The 17,351-nt window shown below is 62.6% G+C and overlaps 1 protein-coding gene across 4 annotated transcripts; it reads left to right on the plus strand.

Moving 5' to 3' along the window:
- Positions 1 to 3,188: 3,188 nt before the first annotated feature.
- On the plus strand, positions 3,189 to 17,213 carry LOC125689410 (uncharacterized). Of its 4 annotated transcripts, none has more exons than XM_048936474.1 (31): positions 3,189 to 3,700; positions 4,721 to 4,828; positions 5,991 to 6,143; positions 6,545 to 6,676; positions 6,755 to 6,946; positions 7,024 to 7,107; positions 7,231 to 7,349; positions 7,457 to 7,571; positions 7,826 to 7,912; positions 8,104 to 8,219; positions 8,301 to 8,451; positions 8,661 to 8,752; positions 8,886 to 9,015; positions 9,125 to 9,247; positions 9,355 to 9,611; positions 9,733 to 9,856; positions 9,988 to 10,173; positions 10,380 to 10,535; positions 11,108 to 11,328; positions 11,629 to 11,806; positions 11,948 to 12,094; positions 12,248 to 12,598; positions 13,265 to 14,644; positions 14,722 to 14,802; positions 14,895 to 14,981; positions 15,073 to 15,164; positions 15,234 to 15,319; positions 15,461 to 15,527; positions 15,747 to 15,907; positions 16,279 to 16,487; positions 16,774 to 17,213. In XM_048936474.1, exons 1-31 carry the CDS (start codon positions 3,302 to 3,304, stop codon positions 17,092 to 17,094), a joined length of 6,105 nt encoding a protein of 2,034 aa, XP_048792431.1. In that variant the 5' UTR covers positions 3,189 to 3,301; the 3' UTR covers positions 17,095 to 17,213. The 4 variants fall into 4 exon arrangements, with proteins under 4 accessions (XP_048792431.1, XP_048792434.1, XP_048792433.1 ...); XM_048936477.1 differs by having other exon boundaries at positions 16,338 to 16,487; XM_048936476.1 differs by having other exon boundaries at positions 10,042 to 10,173.
- The last annotated feature ends 138 nt before the right edge of the window (positions 17,214 to 17,351 follow it).

The raw sequence follows: 17,351 nt of genomic DNA on the forward strand, positions 1-17,351 counted from the left end.
TCAGCCCAGCCTGGGTGTGGCTGGGCCCAACCTTCCTTCTGGGTAGTATGGGAGCTGTCAGCACTGTCCCAGCTGCAAGCCCCATGGTGCACACAGGCCCCATTGTAGGGCACACCCCCGCCTGGCTCTGGGGTGACAGGTGCCCTCTCCAGGCAGCAGCTGGTGGGTCCTTTCCCCGCTGGCCCCAGCAGCTGGCAGCCCAGCATTTGCAGGGGGTCAACAGGTGGGTTTCTCAGCTGCTAGTGAATGCCACAGGGAGCAGCCTGGCTTGTCCCCCTCCTGCAGCCATGGCATCCCATCCCCTGCCTTCTTGGAGTGTCTGCCTGCCTGGGGGTTTCCTATGTCTCTCCAGCTGCTAGTGTCTGTCCTCCCCAGCCTGGCTGTGTGCGGGCTGTGGCTGTCCTCGGCAGCTGCCCCAGCAGCTGTACTCAGGCTCCATCTCCCCCTTGGATGCCCCGTCCCTCAGCAGCAGGAATATTAGTCCTGTGGGCAAAAGCTACCTTTGTGTGAGCAGAGGCCTGGGGGAGCAGTCCCTTTCCTGCTCCCCTACACCAGCAGCTGGGTACCAGCAGCATCCTGCAGCCAGCGCTGGGTGAGGAGAGACACCCCAGAAAGCCAGTATGTCCTCGGAGAGCCCGAGGGACAATGTGGGTCTGACCCCAAGCAAGAGGATTTGGCCTTTTTCAACAGTGCAAAGAAAAGGAGAATGCATGCGGGCTGGAGCCTTTCAGGGCCTGGATGCAGTGAGTTAAACAAACTATTTATAGCGCTCGCCTTCCACCCCAGCAGAAATGGCCAGCATTCCTCTTGCGCCGAGCCGTGCTCTGCTGTCATGGGTGCTCCCCAGGGCCCTCCTGGCCAGCACAGCTGGCAGCCATGCTGGGCTTTCTGGATCCTGGGGCTTTGTCCCCAAAGCTGGCAGCAGAGCACTCTGCCTTGCTGCCAGCCTGCAAGGACGGGGGACATGGGATGTGTCACTCATCCTAGGATCACGGTTAACTCCCTCCACTGTTCTGGGCTGTGCTTTTGCCCGAAGGCTGAAGGCTCTGAACCTGCAGCTGGGGAAAGGGGCTCAGCACCTCTCTGCGTTATTGGCACAACACAGCAGCCTAGCAAACAGGTACTGCCCCATGTGAGCTGGAGGCAATGATGGTGCAAGTCACTACCTTTGGCAGCGCAGCCACTGCTTCTTCTGCTCTCCGCTTGTGCCTCGGGATAGAGCAGGCTCTGCAGCAAGTGCACGCTGCAGTCCCATTGTTCCCGAGGGATTTTCCATTTCCCACCTGAGGCCCACAGAGTGCCAACAGACAGGCAGTGCATCACCTCTGTGAATGGCTGGTGCCTTCCTTTTTCTTGGGATTACAGGGACTGAATCTTGGCCTCTTCTGCTCAGTACTTTTTCACAGCAATAGGTAAAGCTTCATGGGGAATAAAATCTCCATTCTCATCCATCACAATTGGTGCCTGCTGGGGAAATCGAGGTAAAGAGAGAGGAAATGACCTACCCAGGGTTAGAGCAGCAAAACCCAAAGCCTCACTCCAGACTGCTGCTGTCTCCCCAGTAAAAGGGAAACCACTCACTGCTAAGGAAGCACAGAGCCTCTCCTTTACTTCAGGGATGGAGGCAGCACAGGATGAGAGCCCTCCAGCCCAGGCTGGTCCTAGGGCTGATATGAGGCTGGTATTAAGGCTGACAACACCGATGTCCCTCAGCTCCCAGATTTGCTTCTGACCAAGGCATGTGGCAGCTCCACACTGAGGCTGGCTCTTTCCCTCATCCATCCCTGGCTCCCCAGAAGGGATTTGCAGGGCTGGGAAAGGTCACCTCGGCTGGGCCACCCGAATGGGCTCTCTGGATGAAGGGCAGCTTGTGCCAAGTGAGCTAAGATGGGGAAAGAGAGCGAGCGCTTGTTTCAGGCCCTTGTTTATTTTCGTAAGTTCTGCTCAGGCCAAGAGCAACCTCCTGGCAGGGCTTTAGAGGGGAACAAGGGGAGGAAACATGGCCAAACAGCCACCGGGAGCACAACAAAGGTTGGATGCAGGGGGAAGTGGAGGGGCACGGAGGTGTACCACGGGACTTCCTGCCCACGCTCCCCCAGCCCACAGTAGCCCCACGCTACTGCCCTTGGCCAGCTGAACCCAATAGAAAGCGCCTTCCCCACTGGCATCCCCATCCCTCGATGTTTCCCTGCCCCGTGTGTGTACACTCCCGTCCCTTGGGTGGCAGTCGGCTGCACGAAGTGACACAGAGGAGTATTTTGGGCTCGCCTGCTTAGGAGCCTCAGAGCACGAGCCAGGCGCCGTCCCGCAGCCCGCACCGTGCCCAGGGCAGGTGTCGGTCCTCCCTTGCCCCCTCCTTCCCAGCACCGCCGCCAACAGATGGGTCGGGACCGTATCGCTTACAGAAGGCGTGTGGGAGGAGGGGGGCATTTAAACTGGCAGCTGCTTTTCGGTTTTTATTTGGCGTTCCTCTCCGCCCGGACGTCCGTGCCATTTGGAAGCCCCTGCTATTCGGGGTGGCCGCGGCGCACGTGGGGCTGAACGGGACGGGCTCCTCGCGAGCGTCGTCCGAGGGAGGAGGGACCCCCAGGGCGGTGAGAGCGGCCGGGAGGAAGCGGCCCCGGCGGACGGTCCCAGCGCTGCGCTCCGGCTCCCACCTGCTCCCGTCCCGGCGCCGCTGCGCCCGGGGTCGCCGCCGCCGCCGGAGCTCCGCGGGGGCCGCGATGCCCGTCGTGCCGCTGGCCGCCCCGTTGCTGCGCGCCCTGCTCGCCCGCCTGCTGCAGCTGGCCCGCAAGCGCCTCCTGCCGCCGCTCCGCCGCCTGGGGCGCCGGCTGCGCTCCCGGGAGAGCCGCCAGGCACTGCTCACCTGCCTGCTCTGCATCCTCAACCTTCACAAGAAGGCGGACGCCTGAAGCCGCCCGGACCGAGGGCTCCCGACCGCCTCGCCTCGCCCTGCCCTGCCCGCCGCGGGAGGAGGGCCCGGCCCGGAGGAGGGGACGCGCCCCGGCGGGGGCGGAGGGGCCGGCGGAGCGGCCGGCGGCAGAGGCCGCCCCGGCCATGGCCGCCGCGCCACCGCCCCCCGCGCCGCCGCCCCCCGCCGCGGGGCCGCCCCGCTGAGAGCCCCCGCGGGAAGGGGCGGCCCCGTCGCCGCGCCGCCCGCCCCGGCACCGCCGCGCCCGTGCCGGGGAAGGAGCCGGCCGGGGACGGCGAACGGGGGAGCCGCGCCGCCGCTTCGGGCCCGCGCTCCCCCCCGGCCGCCCGCCCGTCCCGGAGCCTCTCCCCGGCGGCGGGCAGCGGGAGGATGTCGGGCAGCACGGCGAGGAAGGTGCAGCCCTTCACCATCAGCACCAAGCTCTCGCTGCCCAAGTGCGCCGCCGAGTTCTCCGCCGACTCCTGCCCCGGCATCGCCCTCGCCTCCGCGCTGGACGGCCGCCGCGGGCTCCGTGCCGGCCTGGAGCAGCGCATCTCCCTGTATCTGGCCCAGGCGCGGGCCGGCCCCCGCGAGCAGCCCCGCGGCACCGACACCGGCCCAGGCGAGGAGGAGAGGGTGAGCCGCGGTGTCTTGGGGCGCTCCATCAAGAGGATCACGCTGTCCAACTGGCACGGGGGGGACGCGGGGGCACAACGGGACCCCGCCCGGGCCGGCGGCGAGAAGAACCACAACAACAACAACAGCGGCGCGGGGACGGCGCACGTCAAGGTAAGCGGGCGAGGCGCCGGGTCCCGGCGTTGCGGCGCGCCCCGGGGCTGCCGGGACGGCTGCTGCGCCCTCCTGCGCTTCTGGAGGGCTCGGGGTTCCGGGGCCGCTGTGGTCCGGGCTTTTGCCGGGGCTGCGGAAGGAGCGGGGCTCGGCCCTTGGGATGCGGCCGCGTGCGGAGAGCCGGGAACTCGCCCCCCCGCTTTGACCAGAGGGGAAACCGAGGCCGGGAGAAGGGAAGTGACTCACGGAGGCCGCTGCCCTCGCCGGGAGCGGGACGGAGCCTGGCGGCCGCCCTCCTCACCCCGACCCGGCGGCGCCGAGACCCCCGCGTGCGGGGACGGGGATCCCGCTGCCCTGTGAAGGCGGCCCGCGGCGGCTGCTTCGCGGCGGGACAGCGCCGAGAGGACCGCGCAGCGCTCTGCCAGCCGCTCTCTGCATTGCCAATAAAGGCCAGGCGGAGCCGCGCCGCTCCCTCCGGCACGCGTACAGCTCCGGGCAGCGGCCGAGGGCTCCCCGCGCTCATATAAGGCAGCGCCATGTGCTCGGCGTGGTGCGCGGTCGGGAGCGGCCCTTCCTGTCCGCACGGCGCGGGGGTGTGCGGCTGAGAGCGGGGGTCGGCTGTGCAGGGATGCGGCGTGCGGGTGGAAGGATGGAGCGGCTCCCTGTGGGACGGGCAGCGGCGCCGGGGCAGGAACACAGCAGCTCACTGGGGCTCCTCTCCGTGCTTCTCTTCATACCTACCCGCGGTTCCCGGGCTCCCTTCCCCTGCCTCTCCCGCTCACACCCGTGACCTCTCTGTCCCGCGGAGGCCCTTCCCTGTGAGTTAGCCGCATTTCAGTTCTCATCTCCCGGACCACCAGGCGTGGCAGCTCCCGGTGGGCTTGTGCTTTTCCTGCCCTGCTATGCTGTGCGGGAGAAGGATGCCTGCAGTCAGTACATCCCTGCCTAGGCAGGGAGTGGCTGGCACAAGATGCTGAGACCACTGAGATGCTGATGGGGACCTGCCTGGCCCTCCTCTAGGTCTTTCTCAGGAAGGATGTGGATGCTGAGGATGAGAAGCATGAGGCTGGCAGTCCGCGGTCCGGTGGTTTCTGCTCTCCCGTGGACAGAGGTTCCCCTTTTGGTATGGTACGTATCCTGAGCATCCCAGCCACAGGCATGGTTTGGGGCTGACAGAAGGGGCTGTGGGTTTGCTGCCAAGGAGTCTGCTCAGAAATGAGGCGAAGGGAGCCTTGGGGCATGCATGGGGCTAGTGGGCACAGTGGGGCTGGCTCTGGGTTTGTGGGTCCCAGAGGGAGGCAGTGGGCTATGGACTGCTGCTGTGTGCAGAGGCTGAAGATGTCAGAGTTGCAGAAGGGCCTGAGAATTTGTGCTGCTATTTGAAAAAAAAAAAAAAAAAAGAGAGAGGAAAAAAAAGAAAGTACTTCTGTAGTTCTTGTGGTTAGGCAGAAAGGCTTTGAAATGCAGCTCCCATGTCATCAGCAGGGCAGCACATGCCACAGTGCTTAGGAGCCTGCAGCCACTGCCCAGCCTCACAGCCCCGCTCCCAGGAGGTGCCAGCCAGCAGGACCACTGGGTCCTTGGAGGGCCGCTGCCTCGTGCCACCTGGGAAGCCGGCTGTGGAGTGCAGATCCCTGCATCTCCTCCATGCCTGGGGCGAGCTGGAGTCTGGCATGGCCGAACCTGGCATGAAGTGAAATCAGCTCCAGCCTGGGCTGGCTTGGTGCTCCCCGCTGTGCCCAGGCTCAGCTGTGACAGGGTTGGGTGTAGCACTGTCCCTGGGGGCGGTGGAGCCCAGCCGCCATGCTGGGAATGAGCTCCGGGTGGCCGCACTCCCCCCAGCTCTGTGCAGCTGGTCCCAGGGCCGTGCTTGGAGTGGGGCCAGCCCCTCGTGCTGGCTGACCTTCGCCATGGCCCCCGGCAGAGCTGGAGCCTTGACAGTGTGTTTCGTCAGCACCGGGCCCCAGGGAGAGGCTATGTTTCTCCCTTCAACAGGAGCAGGGGTCTCCTTGGGTCGCTTTGTGCCCTTCCATCCTCCATGGGGTGACTCAGGAGCACCATGCTGTGTGTCACCATGCTGTGGGCACATGCTAGAGGAGCCATGAGCGTGGTGCCCGGGACTGAGGTCTGGGAACGGGCCAAGAGCGCTCCAAACATGTTGGCAGGGCGGTGGACTGAGGGTCGAGGCAGGCCCACGAAGCTGAGCCAGGCTTCCAAACCACGTGCCTGTCCTGGAGGTGGTGTGGAGGGCCCTGGGGCAGCACGCTGATCCCCCCCCCACTCTCTCCAGCTGGTGGGAGCCCCCACAGCAGCACCCCACAGGGAGAGCCCCAGGAGCAAGGAGCTGGCGGCAGCAAGAAGCAGCGGGCAGATTGCTGTGGGACCCCCGGGTCTTCCTGAGCCGAGCCCCCCGCTCGCCCAGTTCAACCGGGAGGTGCTGCAGGTGAGCCCGGCGGGGTGTGGGTTGGGGCCGGCTGCCCTCCGTGCGGGCGGTGGGGCGGGAAGAGCTGCGCAGCGGCCTCGAGCAGAGCCATTGTTGCGGCGTGAGATCATGCTTGGCCGCCTCCGCCTGGCTGTCAGCCCCGGGAGAGGGGGTCAGCCCGCAGCGGGCCCTGCTTCCTCCCCACGTGTGCGGGCGCCTTCCCGCCTTCCTCCTCATCTGTTCCCTCCCCAGCAGCATGGGAACGGGCAGCAAAGAGGGAGTGGGGGCGAGGAGCTGCTCCCGCTGGGATGGAGCAGGCAGGGAAGGCGTCTGCTCGCCATCCTGCCCCATTGTGCCAGGGTGGGTTGAGTCTATGTGCTCTGTTAGAGGCATTCGCACACACAGCTCTTCCCATGCTGCAGGCAGAAGGCTGGGTGCGAGGCAAGCTGCGGGACCTGAAGGATGGCTGCGACCTCCAGGACTGGGAACAGGCAGCTCAGACCCTGCAGAGGGAGATGAAGGACTTTGAGAACACATTGATAAAGCTCAACCAGGTGAGCTCCCCCCCTGCCCAAGGCTTTCGTGATAGGGCACAGCCCCGGGAGCCCCTGGTGCTGAGTATGGCCCTGCAGATGGGTGAGCAGCTGATGTGTGGGCCGAGCCCCTGTGCCGAGGCGGTGCGGAGGCAGCTGCTGGCCCTGCGGGAACAGTGGCAGCTCCTGAGACAGACAGCCACCAGCCAGAGCCGGGCCCTGGGTGGGCTGCGCAGTCTGCAGGACTTTGGCAGGAAGGCAGAGCGGCTGGAGACCTGGATGCAGAGCAAGGTGCGGGCTGTGGGAAGCGTGCTCTGGGGTGGGATGCCAGCTGTGTCCCTGCCTGCTCACTGCCTCCCCTGTCCCAGGAGGAGAAGCCATCCCTGGAAGCACTCTTGCAGGAGAGCCCGGACAAGATCCAGCTCACCCGCCGCATCCTCGACTTGAAGCAGGTAAGAGGCTGCTGGAGGTTGATTTTGGGGGAGTTCAGCCTCACAGCCCACTCCATCTCTGCCTTCCAGCTTGCAAGTGAGGCCTCACACCTCTGTCTCTTCTTTCTGTCTCTGTATGAGCAGGAGGAGCAGCAGTTCCAGAACCTGCATGAGGAGCTTAACAGCCTGGCCCAGAAGCTAGAGAAACATGGCAAAAGTGAGAGCAGGAGCATCTCTGCCCGGCGCAAGCACCTCAATAAGATGTGAGCAGAGGCAGTGTGGGCTATGTGGGGCAGAGTTGGATTTCCTGCTGGTGCAGCCAGCACCGTGGCACAGTTCACCCTTCACTTCTGCCTTCCCATCTGTGCAGGTGGCTCCGGCTGCAAGGGACTCTAAAGGAGCAACACGAGGCTCTGCAGCTGGCCCTGGAGGTTGCTGCCTTCCTGCAGCAAGCGGATGCCCTACTGGATGCCATCCATGCCAAGGTACTGGCGCTTGAACCCCAGGACCACACAGCCCCATGCAGAGTGAAGTTGGGTGGGGAGCACCCCATTCTCATGCCTTGCGTGGAAGCTGCCATGCTGAGCATTTTCTGGGCACAGAGTTCAGGGAGCTGGGGGACAGAGCTCAGTGTGGGATGAGAGCCCAGTACAGCAAGCACAGCTTTGCTGGATGATGTGTTTGACATGTCAGCAGGTCCTGTCCCTCTCCCACCACTGATCATAGCTTCTTCTTACAGTGGAAGAGTGTCTGCAGCATGGGGAAGCAAGGGGAAGCTGAGATAGGCCGGGATCAGGATGTCAGGGATATAGCCAGCCAAGTGATGGTAAGTACAGGGCTCATCCTCCGAGCCAAGGTAGCATCCTGGCAGACGGATTCATGTGTCTTACCAGCTCAGCTCTGGCACCCATGGGATATTGCATGGGGGAGATACCCTGGGGAACAGCAGGGGGACAAACAGCCACCACATCCCTCAGCAGTCATGACACTGCTCCCTGCCTGCTCCCTTTCCTCCAGATGCTGGACGTGACTGTGTCCCAGCTGCTCAGCCTGCAGCCCAGTTTGGCAGCTCGTGTCACTGCCAAACACCGAGATGTGAAGGAGAGCTGGGCCCAGCTCCAGCAGGCACTGAGGTAGGGCAGCTCCCACCTTGCTCCCTGAGCTCCAGTCCATCCTGTACCCTCTATACCATGCTTCTCTCTGCCCCTTTCCAGGAACGAGAAGGCTCCAGCACTGGTTCCAGTGAGTGGTTTCCCAGGGAGTGAAGCTGTAGCTGCGATCACTGAGCCCTGTGGACATGTTAGTGTCCAGGAGTTGGAGGGGAAGAACACAGGAGACAGACAGAAGAGAGGTCGTGGTGTCACGGTGAGCATGGCAGTTCAGCCCTGCTGCCCCAGCATCTCCAGGGCTGCAGCAGGGAGACAGACGAGCCTGTGGGAGTTTAGTTGTTGGCCAAACACTGTCATTCAGCCAAGGCTGAGATACAGAGAGTCATATCAATGAGTCCCTCAGTCATACAAAGCTAAACACACTTTGGGCTGGGCAAAGGAGGCACGGGTCATTTTGTGCTGCAGGTGCAGAAGGACATGTCGAGGAAGATGGTGGAGCACATGCAAGGCGAGAGGAGTAGCCCCGGATCTGCAGCAGTGGGCGGGGACAGCAAGAGGTATGGGCTTGGAAGCAGAGGGACACCTGCTGGGACCCAGCTTGTCCCTTGCATTTAAACTTCCTCCCCAGGGGGGCAGAAAGGTGCTTGGATTGGGGGGAATTCGTGGCAGCCCCAGCTCCTTCATTCCCAGTGAAGCCCCAAGGACGGGGTTCCCCATGCCTGACTGTCCCCCCCTCTGCAGGAAGAGGAGAGTACCTACAGAGGCAGAGGCTGATCAGGGCACACGGCCACTGGAGGCCCAGGTGCAGGATGCCTGCCAGGTAGGGCCATGCTGGACCACAGCTCCAGCTCTGGCGCTGAAGCCCTGTCTGGCACGGGGCAACAGGGGATCGTTGGACAGGGCCGTCCTGACCGCACTTTCCCCTCCAGGAGGGGCAGGAGAAAGCGGGCAGCCCACAGGTGGAGGCCATGCTGCGGGAGCTGGGTGAGCTGTGGGAGGACTTGCAGAGGAAGCACCAGGAGAATGGTGCGGTGCTGCGGGAAATCGATAAGGTGAGCAGCATCACCTGCACGTTGGGTCCCATGGAAGGGCTTCCTGCACCCCTGAGTGGTTCAGAGCCAGTGGTGAAGCTGTTCTTACCTCCTCGCTGCCCCTGCAGGCACTGAGGCTGGTTGGGGAGCTGGACCGTGCTGAAAGATGGCTGCAAGCAGTGGCCAGGTCACTCTCAGAGCCAGCCCCCATGCGAAGCCCCACGGAGCTGCGGCGGGACCTGGAGGGGACAGACCAGCTGGAAAAGCAGCTCATGCTGTGCGGCCTCAAGCTCCAGGCACTGCGGCAGGAGGCAGCGAGCGAGACATCAATGGAGCGTGAAGGGGCAAGGAAGATGCAGAGGAAGGTGGAGATGGTGGAGGAGAAGTGAGTAGCAAGGGCAGGCTGCGTCCTCCCTGGTCTCAGGGTGGGTAAGGAGGCAGATGGATGCTCCACCTGAGGAGCTGCAGGGGGTCCTGTTCCTCATGTCAGACACCTGTCCCTGTAGGCTGGCACGAGTGCAGTCAGCACTGCGGCGCCGAGCTGCTGACCTGCGTGACTCCTTGGTGCTGTCCGAGTTCCTGCAGAACCTGCAAGAGGAGGAATCACGGAACCAGCAGGGATCTGTGGTGGTGAGCAGTTGGGATGGACTAGCCCAAGGGTTGGTCTGTGGCAGGCAGGGAGACCCTAGGGGGCCCCTCTCCAGCCTGGCTGCTTAGAGGGTCACTCCCCACTTCACTCACCCAGTGTTTCTTGGCTTCAGCCAGGGAGCAGGCGTCATGACTCGCAGGGGGCTTTTCCCCCATTCTTTGCCCAGTCTGAAGATACTAAGGAGGTGAGCAGTCCTTTGGGAGAGCTGCAGGAGGCCGTGGAGATGCTGAACAGTGCGATGAAGGAGCGTGAGCGGGTTGTGGAGGTGGCAGTGGAGACGGAAAGCCTGGAGCGCCTGGTAGGGGACTGGGCTTGAGGGCTGAGGGATGCCACCTGGGTTGTCCACCCACAGCTGGATGTGCCACCAAGTTGGGATGGGGAATGCACCTTGACTCATCCCTGTGGGGCACAAATGGGATCAGTGTTGCAACAGGAGGGTGTCCCCATCCCTCCCATGCTGCTACATCTGCACTGGGGCTCATCTCCCTCCTCCTGCCCACCCAGGTGGCAGAGGTGTCCCCGCGTCTGGAGGCCCTTTGCTGTGAAGCCAAGGCCCTGGCTCATGACACTGCCCAAGCAGAGAGCGGTTTCACCACAGTGAAAAGCGAGAAGGACCTCCAGGGGCTGCAGAGCCTGCAGAGCCGGCAGCAGGAAATGGAAGTAAGCCCGGGAGCACCTTGGCCAGCTGGGTGCCTTACAGGGAGGTGTCAGGGCTGGATGAGGCCATCCCAGGGAGGCACTGGCTCCCGGGGGCCCAGGTGTCGTCAGCCTTGGCACACTACGGTGTCCAGGCTGGAATTTTCCAGTGGAGCCCAGCTCGGGCCAGGGAAGGGAGAGCACTTACGTCAGCTCCCGTGTGCCAGCGCCCAGCTGCCAGTGCCTCGCTCATCTTTCTGTCAGTGGGGAGGTGACTCAGGCGGGCATGCAGAGAAGCCACAGCCCTTTGCTTTGCTCATCATCCCGATGCAGCATCACTCTCTCCATGACCTAGGAAAGCCCCCACATCCCTGCCGATGTGCTCCTCTCCAGCCCTGAGTCCCAGGATGCAGGAGAGCCCATCCCAGCTGCAGAGAGTAGCTCTGCCCCCAGCCCTTTTGTGCAGTGGGAAGTGGGATGGGTTGGGTGCATCCTAACAAGCACATAATGTGGATCCTGTGCTGAGGTTAAGAGTTGGAAGTTCATTACTATGTCGTGCTAAGCATCATGAATCTCTTTTTCTCTCTGGTCTTCAGCGTGTGGTGTCAGAGGGCCTGCAGGGGAGGCTGGAGGAACTGGAGCGGAAAGCTTTCCATTTGCAAGAGCTCTGCCCCACACACCTGTGCCCCATCGGCCGGGAGGCACAGCGCACGCTACGGGTGTGGGCAGAGCTGCAGGAGCTGCTGCAGGAGACCCGTGTCCACGTGCAGCAGGCTGATCGGCTGCGGCACTTCTTCAAGGATTACTTGGCCATGATGTAAGTGACAGTGAGCTGCTGGGGGTTACCTTTGTGGCAGTGGTGCTGACAACGTGATGTTGCTAGAGCTAGGGATGCAGGCATGTACGTAAGCAGTGTTGCAACCAGAGTTGGGGGCCACGACATCATCTGTAAGATTTCATGTGTCATTCAGCTCAGCTGAGGAACAGCCACTGGCAGCTTTTGGGACACTTTGTATGACTGAGAAACCACATCCTCTAGAAGATGAGGACAGGTCAGGAATGGCTTCCCTAGGGCTGAGCTGGTCTGTACCTTAGCCTGTCGTTCCTGTACCCTCAGCTCCTGGACAGAGGACACACGGGCTCAGATCTTCTCAGAGAGCCCAAGCAGCCACGGTCTCCTGGAGCCCAAGTGTGAGGAGCTGGAAAGGAAGATCGAGGGGAAGCTGAAGGAGTTTGAGAAGCTGGCAGCAGCAGGGCAGCAGCTGGTGGCTGAGGAGCACAACTTGAGTGCAGTGGTAAGTGGTGGGCAGCCTCTCAGCATCCTACGGAAATCCTGCTGGAGCAGACCTGGAGGAGAGAGCAGACTGTAGGCAAGGAGCCTGGTGATTGGTACAGGTCCCTGCGAGCCACCGAGCACCTCCTTTCCATCCTCACAGATCCAGGAGCGTCTGGAGGAGCTGCAGAGCATGCTGGGCTGGGTGCTGGTGCGCTGGCGAGCACAGAGGCACCAGCGGGACCCTGGGAACAAGCAGGAGGACAGGAAAGACCCAGAGAGCCCCTTGCGAGCATCCCCTGCTGGCCAGGTGAGCACCCAGTGCACTGAGAGCTCTGGATGAAGGTAGCACAGAAGTAGATGATGGATGTGTCATGCCCTGGTGCTTCAGGCAGGACAAGGGAAGGATTGCTTTGAAATAGAGCAGCCCTTCCTCTACTGTCTTCTTCTTTTTAATCTCCAGGAGCAGCATGCCCCATATGCTCAGGAGAGCATCCTCAGCCCAGACAGGATCACACTCTGCTCACTCCCCACACCTGAGCCAGGTCCAGAGCCGCAGATGCAGGTGGGAGCAGTGGGCTCCCTGCCAGCATCACCTCTCTCAGACACACCACTGGGAGGGGAGCAGAGCTGGGGGGAGCCTAGCAACTTGGGACCCCCTGAGGAGGCTCTGGCCTGGGATTCCTCTGAGACCTCTATGCTGCTGCTGCCGCCACGGGGCCCCAGCGGGCTGGGGGGAACAGTCAACTTGATCCTGAGCATCAGCAAGAAGGGTGAGAAGAAGAAGGTGCAGATTGAGGAGGCGCCAAGGACGGTACGTGGGGCTGCACCATAAGTGGAGGACTGTGGGGAGCTGTGCTGGGGGCTTGTAGGGCATCTCCCATGGTGGCACCTGGCTGGGCTGTCCCAAGGCCTAAGTCTCTGCTGGATGCTGAGCGATTCCCAAGGGCTAAGGATGAGGTTGGGCCACCTGTTTGTCTGCACTCCCCTTGCTAAAGATCCTCACCTCACATTCCCTCACCTCTCTCTATCTCTCTCCTGCTGCTCAGCTCCCTGCCAGTAAACCCTCAGGCTCTAAAACGCTTTGGAAGCGTTGCCAGGGGCTTTTAGGAAACACTTGGGGTAGTTTAAAGCGAAAGAGAAAGCTGCCTCACCAGCTGCTGGAAGAGGTAACAGTGTGGGGAGGCTGCATGTGGGGCAGTGGCTGCATGGTGTGAACCCACCCGCTCTGGATTTGTGCTGCCCTGCTTTGCCACAGCAATGTGCCTGGCACTGAGGGTGAGGGGCTGCAAGCTGCCCCAAGGGCTGGGGGTGGCAGTTCCCAGGGTGCTGGGAGATGCACTCCAGCTCCTCTAGGCCAAACTGCTGCCTAGAGGACTGGGTGCTGGGGAAAGCTGTGTGCTCCCAGTTCCACATGCCCAGGGCTGTACAATTGTTTTGGGAGCACCGCCATCACCGGTCTGCTGCTTTGTGTCCGCAGGCACCACTGGAGGAGAGCTATGGGGAGAAAGCCAGGAAGAGTTCCAGCACACCGCAGCCAGCAAAGCGACCGCCTGCCGCATCCTGCCGCCCGCCAGCACCCGGTGCTGGCACATCACCAGCTTCACACACCCTGCCCAAAGCCGGGGCCGGATCCCTCTTCAACAGCCTGCAGCGGAGGGAGCGGGCAAGGGCTGAGCAGGCACGGCTGCTGACGCTGCAGGGCATCATGGGCTCCAGCTCCCTGCAGCCCCCGCCCGAGGAGCGCCGCGGCCCCACCAACACATGGCCTCTCAAGTGCGGCCGCAGGAAGGCGGCGGGAGCAGCTCCCAGCCCCCCACTTGGAGAGCTGCTGCTGTACGTGAAGAACCCCTTGGTGCGGGACATTGATGCTGAGTGCGGGGCGGCCCCTGGGCACCCCCAGCCCCGTTGCTTCTCCCCAGGGTCAAAGCCCGTGTGCCCCCAGCTCGCTCTGGGCTCCGTGCTGAGCCTGGAACTGCCCAAGGACCTGGGGTGCCTCCGGGATGCGGCACCACGGGAGGAGGAGAGGCAGGGCACGGGAGTGCGGCTCTGGCAGCCCAGCTGCGAGGCCGGGTGGCAGAAGGAGGGCACGGGGAGGCAAAGTCAAGATCTGGGGAAGGCCCCTAAGGGCGAGCGAGGAACGTGGTTTGAAGAGGTGAGCTTCAACCCCAGCTATGGCCGGCACAAGGCCTGGGGCCTGGAGGAACGCGGCAGCCCACGGCAACCCAGCAGTGCTGGTGAGGGAATCCTGGACTCTTGCCTGAGCCGGCCGCCCCGTGTCAGCAGCCGGGAGCGGGACGCATTGGCTGTCCACTCATACGAGGATAGCAGCCCTGAAAGAAGGGCCAGGCATCATGAAGCTGCTCGTCTTGAGCTGGGGCCGTCCCCCACCAGCTCCTCGGGCAGGGCAGGAGCAGTCCCCAGTGCTGCCTGTGCTTCCTCCACTGCTCCCACCCAGCTCTCTGTCTTTGAGTGGGCGCTGGGCCCCCCGCAGCCCCCCAGCCCGGTGCTGGGTACCACCGAGGTGTGCCACCCTGCCCACAGGCAGTTTGAGGAGGAGGAGGAGGAGCTGCAGGCCATCTGGGATGGGGCGGGTGAGCGGCGGGCACCTGGCCACACAGCAGGCAGCCCCCACAGCTCCAACACAGGTGGCGGGCCCCTCATCCTCTCAGCAGCCAACAATGTGCTGGTGGCCAAGTTCACCCTGCCCGGCGCTGCCCAGCTCCTGCACAGCCCACCTGGGGAGAAGAGCCATGGGGTCACCCCCTGTTTGGAGGAGCCGCCATCCACAGCCCCCTTGGACAGCCCCGGCGTGTGGGATCAGCATAGGCAGCAGGAAGAGGAGAGAGAGGGCAGCAAGGTCAGCTCTGGGCTGGGGGGTCTGCCCTGGGCTGAGCCAGCGCCGTTTCACCAAATGCTGCTCTGCTCTGCTTGCAGGCTGCCACCGGGAAAGTGGAGTTCCAGATGATGGAGGGGACGCTGGAAAGGAAACACGTGCTGCAGGCAGGGGGCAGAAAGGTATGGCTGCTTTAGGAGCAGGGTGCTGGGGCTTGAGGCTGTGGGGAGAGCAGCTGCTGCATGTCACAGCCATCCCCACCCACATCACACAGGCGAGCTGCCGTACCTGGGGCCTCTTCCACGCTGTGCTGATGAGGCAGACGTTGTGCTTCTACCAGGACCGCAGGGACAGCCTCAAGGTACAGTGCTGTGGGCTGTGTGAAGGGGGGGGTCTTCCCCCCTTAGGGAACTGAGAGCTCATCGCTGCTTTTGCCCTTCCCTGCGCTGCAGAGCTCCGTGGTGGCCCTTCCCCTGAACCTCGCCGGGGCCATCTGCACACCAGACACTGAGTACATGAAGAAGACCAACTGCTTCAGGCTGCAGTGAGTACAGAGATGGCATCCATCTGCAAGGCATGCTGGTCTTGCTGTTGACTTATTCTCCTCTCCCAGGCTGCGGGATGGCTCCGAGTACCTCCTGAGGGCCCCCTCCCAGCCCCTCATGAACGAATGGGTCTCCAAGCTGCAGCAGAACTCAGGTGAGCGGCCCCTGGGTGGGCAGGAGAAGCAGGCCTACCCTGCCTACAGTCCTTGGAGCTGGTGGGATGGGGACAGCCAGAGTGCAGCTCTGCTGCTGATTTGTGTCCCTGTGCCCCAACATGCTGTTTGCTGTTCCCCAGGTTTCCCTGAAGTGGATTACTTCCAGGCAGCCACACAATGCATTGAGAGCCCCAGGGCTGCTGGGGGGTGAGTAGCCAGGGGCCAGCTAACTCCTGGGGCAGCACTGGGCTGTGCTTGATGGTGGGTGTTGCCCTCCTCTCATTGCATCTGGCAACCCACACCACGGCAGTAGCATGCCATTAGGCACTTTGTGTCCATGGGTATTAGATGCTTATTCCCCTTGGTCCTTCCATAGAAGCTCTGAGCTCCATCAAACCTACTTGGTACATCTCTGCTCTTTTCCAGGTTCTGCAAGGTGCCCAGCCCTGGGAGTCCCCACCTGCAGGGACACCACCAGGCCATGACTGCCAAGAGCCCGGAGATTTTGATGCTGCCCTGCTCTAATACCCGGCTGCAACAGCCTCTGGGCACCCAGGATGGCCCAACTGATGGGACAGTGGCAGCAGGTGACTTCCTTGTCTTGATGTCCTCCTACATCCAGGGCCCATAGAGTCTCCCCTATTTGTTGCCCACATACAGCCCGCTGCCTCCTCTCCAAGCTCTGAGGGGTGTGAAGGAGACAGCTCTGGAGGAAGCTGTAGGCTGTGGGTCAGGCTGGAAGGCAGTGGGGTGTGGGCGAGGAGTCCCAGGGTCCCTTGCCCAGGAATGGGGATGAGAAGGATCAGTTATTTGCCTGAGGATACCAGTGGACTTCTCTATATTCTATGGGGATGATACAGGTTGTTCTGAGGTGCCTTGGCTTGTGTCACAGCACTGTGCTGGTATCTTGCATTTGGGTCAAGGCAACCCACTCTTATAGAGCATGTTTCCACTTCAGTGTGCATCTCCCAGATGTCTTGCTCCCCCTGCTCCCAGCATGTCTCTTTTCTGCTTCAGAGGATGTCTGTGGTGCCACCAGCCATGCAGCTGGGTCCAGGGAACAACGGTGGTCACCCAGGATGTCCCCTGGGCTGTGGGACAACAGCTGCCCAGACACTGACTACGGGCTGGTGGCCAACAAGCGGAGGTCCTACTCCTTCACCTCAGGTATGGCAGTGCACGCGTGTGTGGGGCAGCCCTGCCCAGTAGTCCCCATCCCACCCACTGGCATTGGTTGGAGTGGTAGTGGTGGTGGGGTGGGTCACCAGTCCCACCAGGAGGCATCTCCTACACTTTGGGCCAGGCTGAAGCATGGCTGCTCTGGGCTAGGCGCTGGCTTCGCTGTCACTGCCAGGAGATGGCACCAGTGCCCTCGTCCCTTGCAGCCACCTGCATGGTGCTGCTCTGGCACAGAGCTGGTATCCCCATCCCCGCTCACTGCTCCCTCCCACAGCCACCTACCAGAAGATCATGCCTGTGGCTGTGCCCCAGGAGCCACCGGAGGCCGGGAGCAGCTACTCGGTCACGCTGTACATCAGTGAGCAAGCAGCAGCCATGCCCAGGGCACGCTGCCACTCCTTCGTGGCCCAGCCAGGGAGCCCACAGGATGTGCTGGGGGAGAAGACCCCTCGCCCCAAGAACAAATCAGTCTTCAAGAAGTTCTTTGGGAAGAAGGAGTGACACGAAGTCTGTCCATTTTCCTCCTCTCAGGTGCCATCCTTGCACCACGTCTGCTCTCAGCACCAGCTCACCACTCACCCCCTCCCCAGGGTGAGGCTGCACTGCACCCCAGCTCCCCTTTCTGGCACAGGGTGCTTGCCCCCTGGTGTCTCCCCACACGCAGTACAGGCAAGGGTGGGAGGGATGTTTTTATTAAAAAACAGATAGACACTTGGTGTGAGAGCTTCTTCATCGAGCCCACAGCGGGGCTCTGGGTCCTTGCCAAGGAGGGTGGCAGTGGCTGCTGAGGAAGGGGTTGTCAGGGCTGGGCTCAGTGCCTGGCACCTCCCTTTCCCCCTCTCCCCCGAGGAA

This window comes from Lagopus muta, chromosome 2, assembly GCF_023343835.1.
Source record: "Lagopus muta isolate bLagMut1 chromosome 2, bLagMut1 primary, whole genome shotgun sequence".
Taxonomy (NCBI): domain Eukaryota; kingdom Metazoa; phylum Chordata; class Aves; order Galliformes; family Phasianidae; genus Lagopus; species Lagopus muta.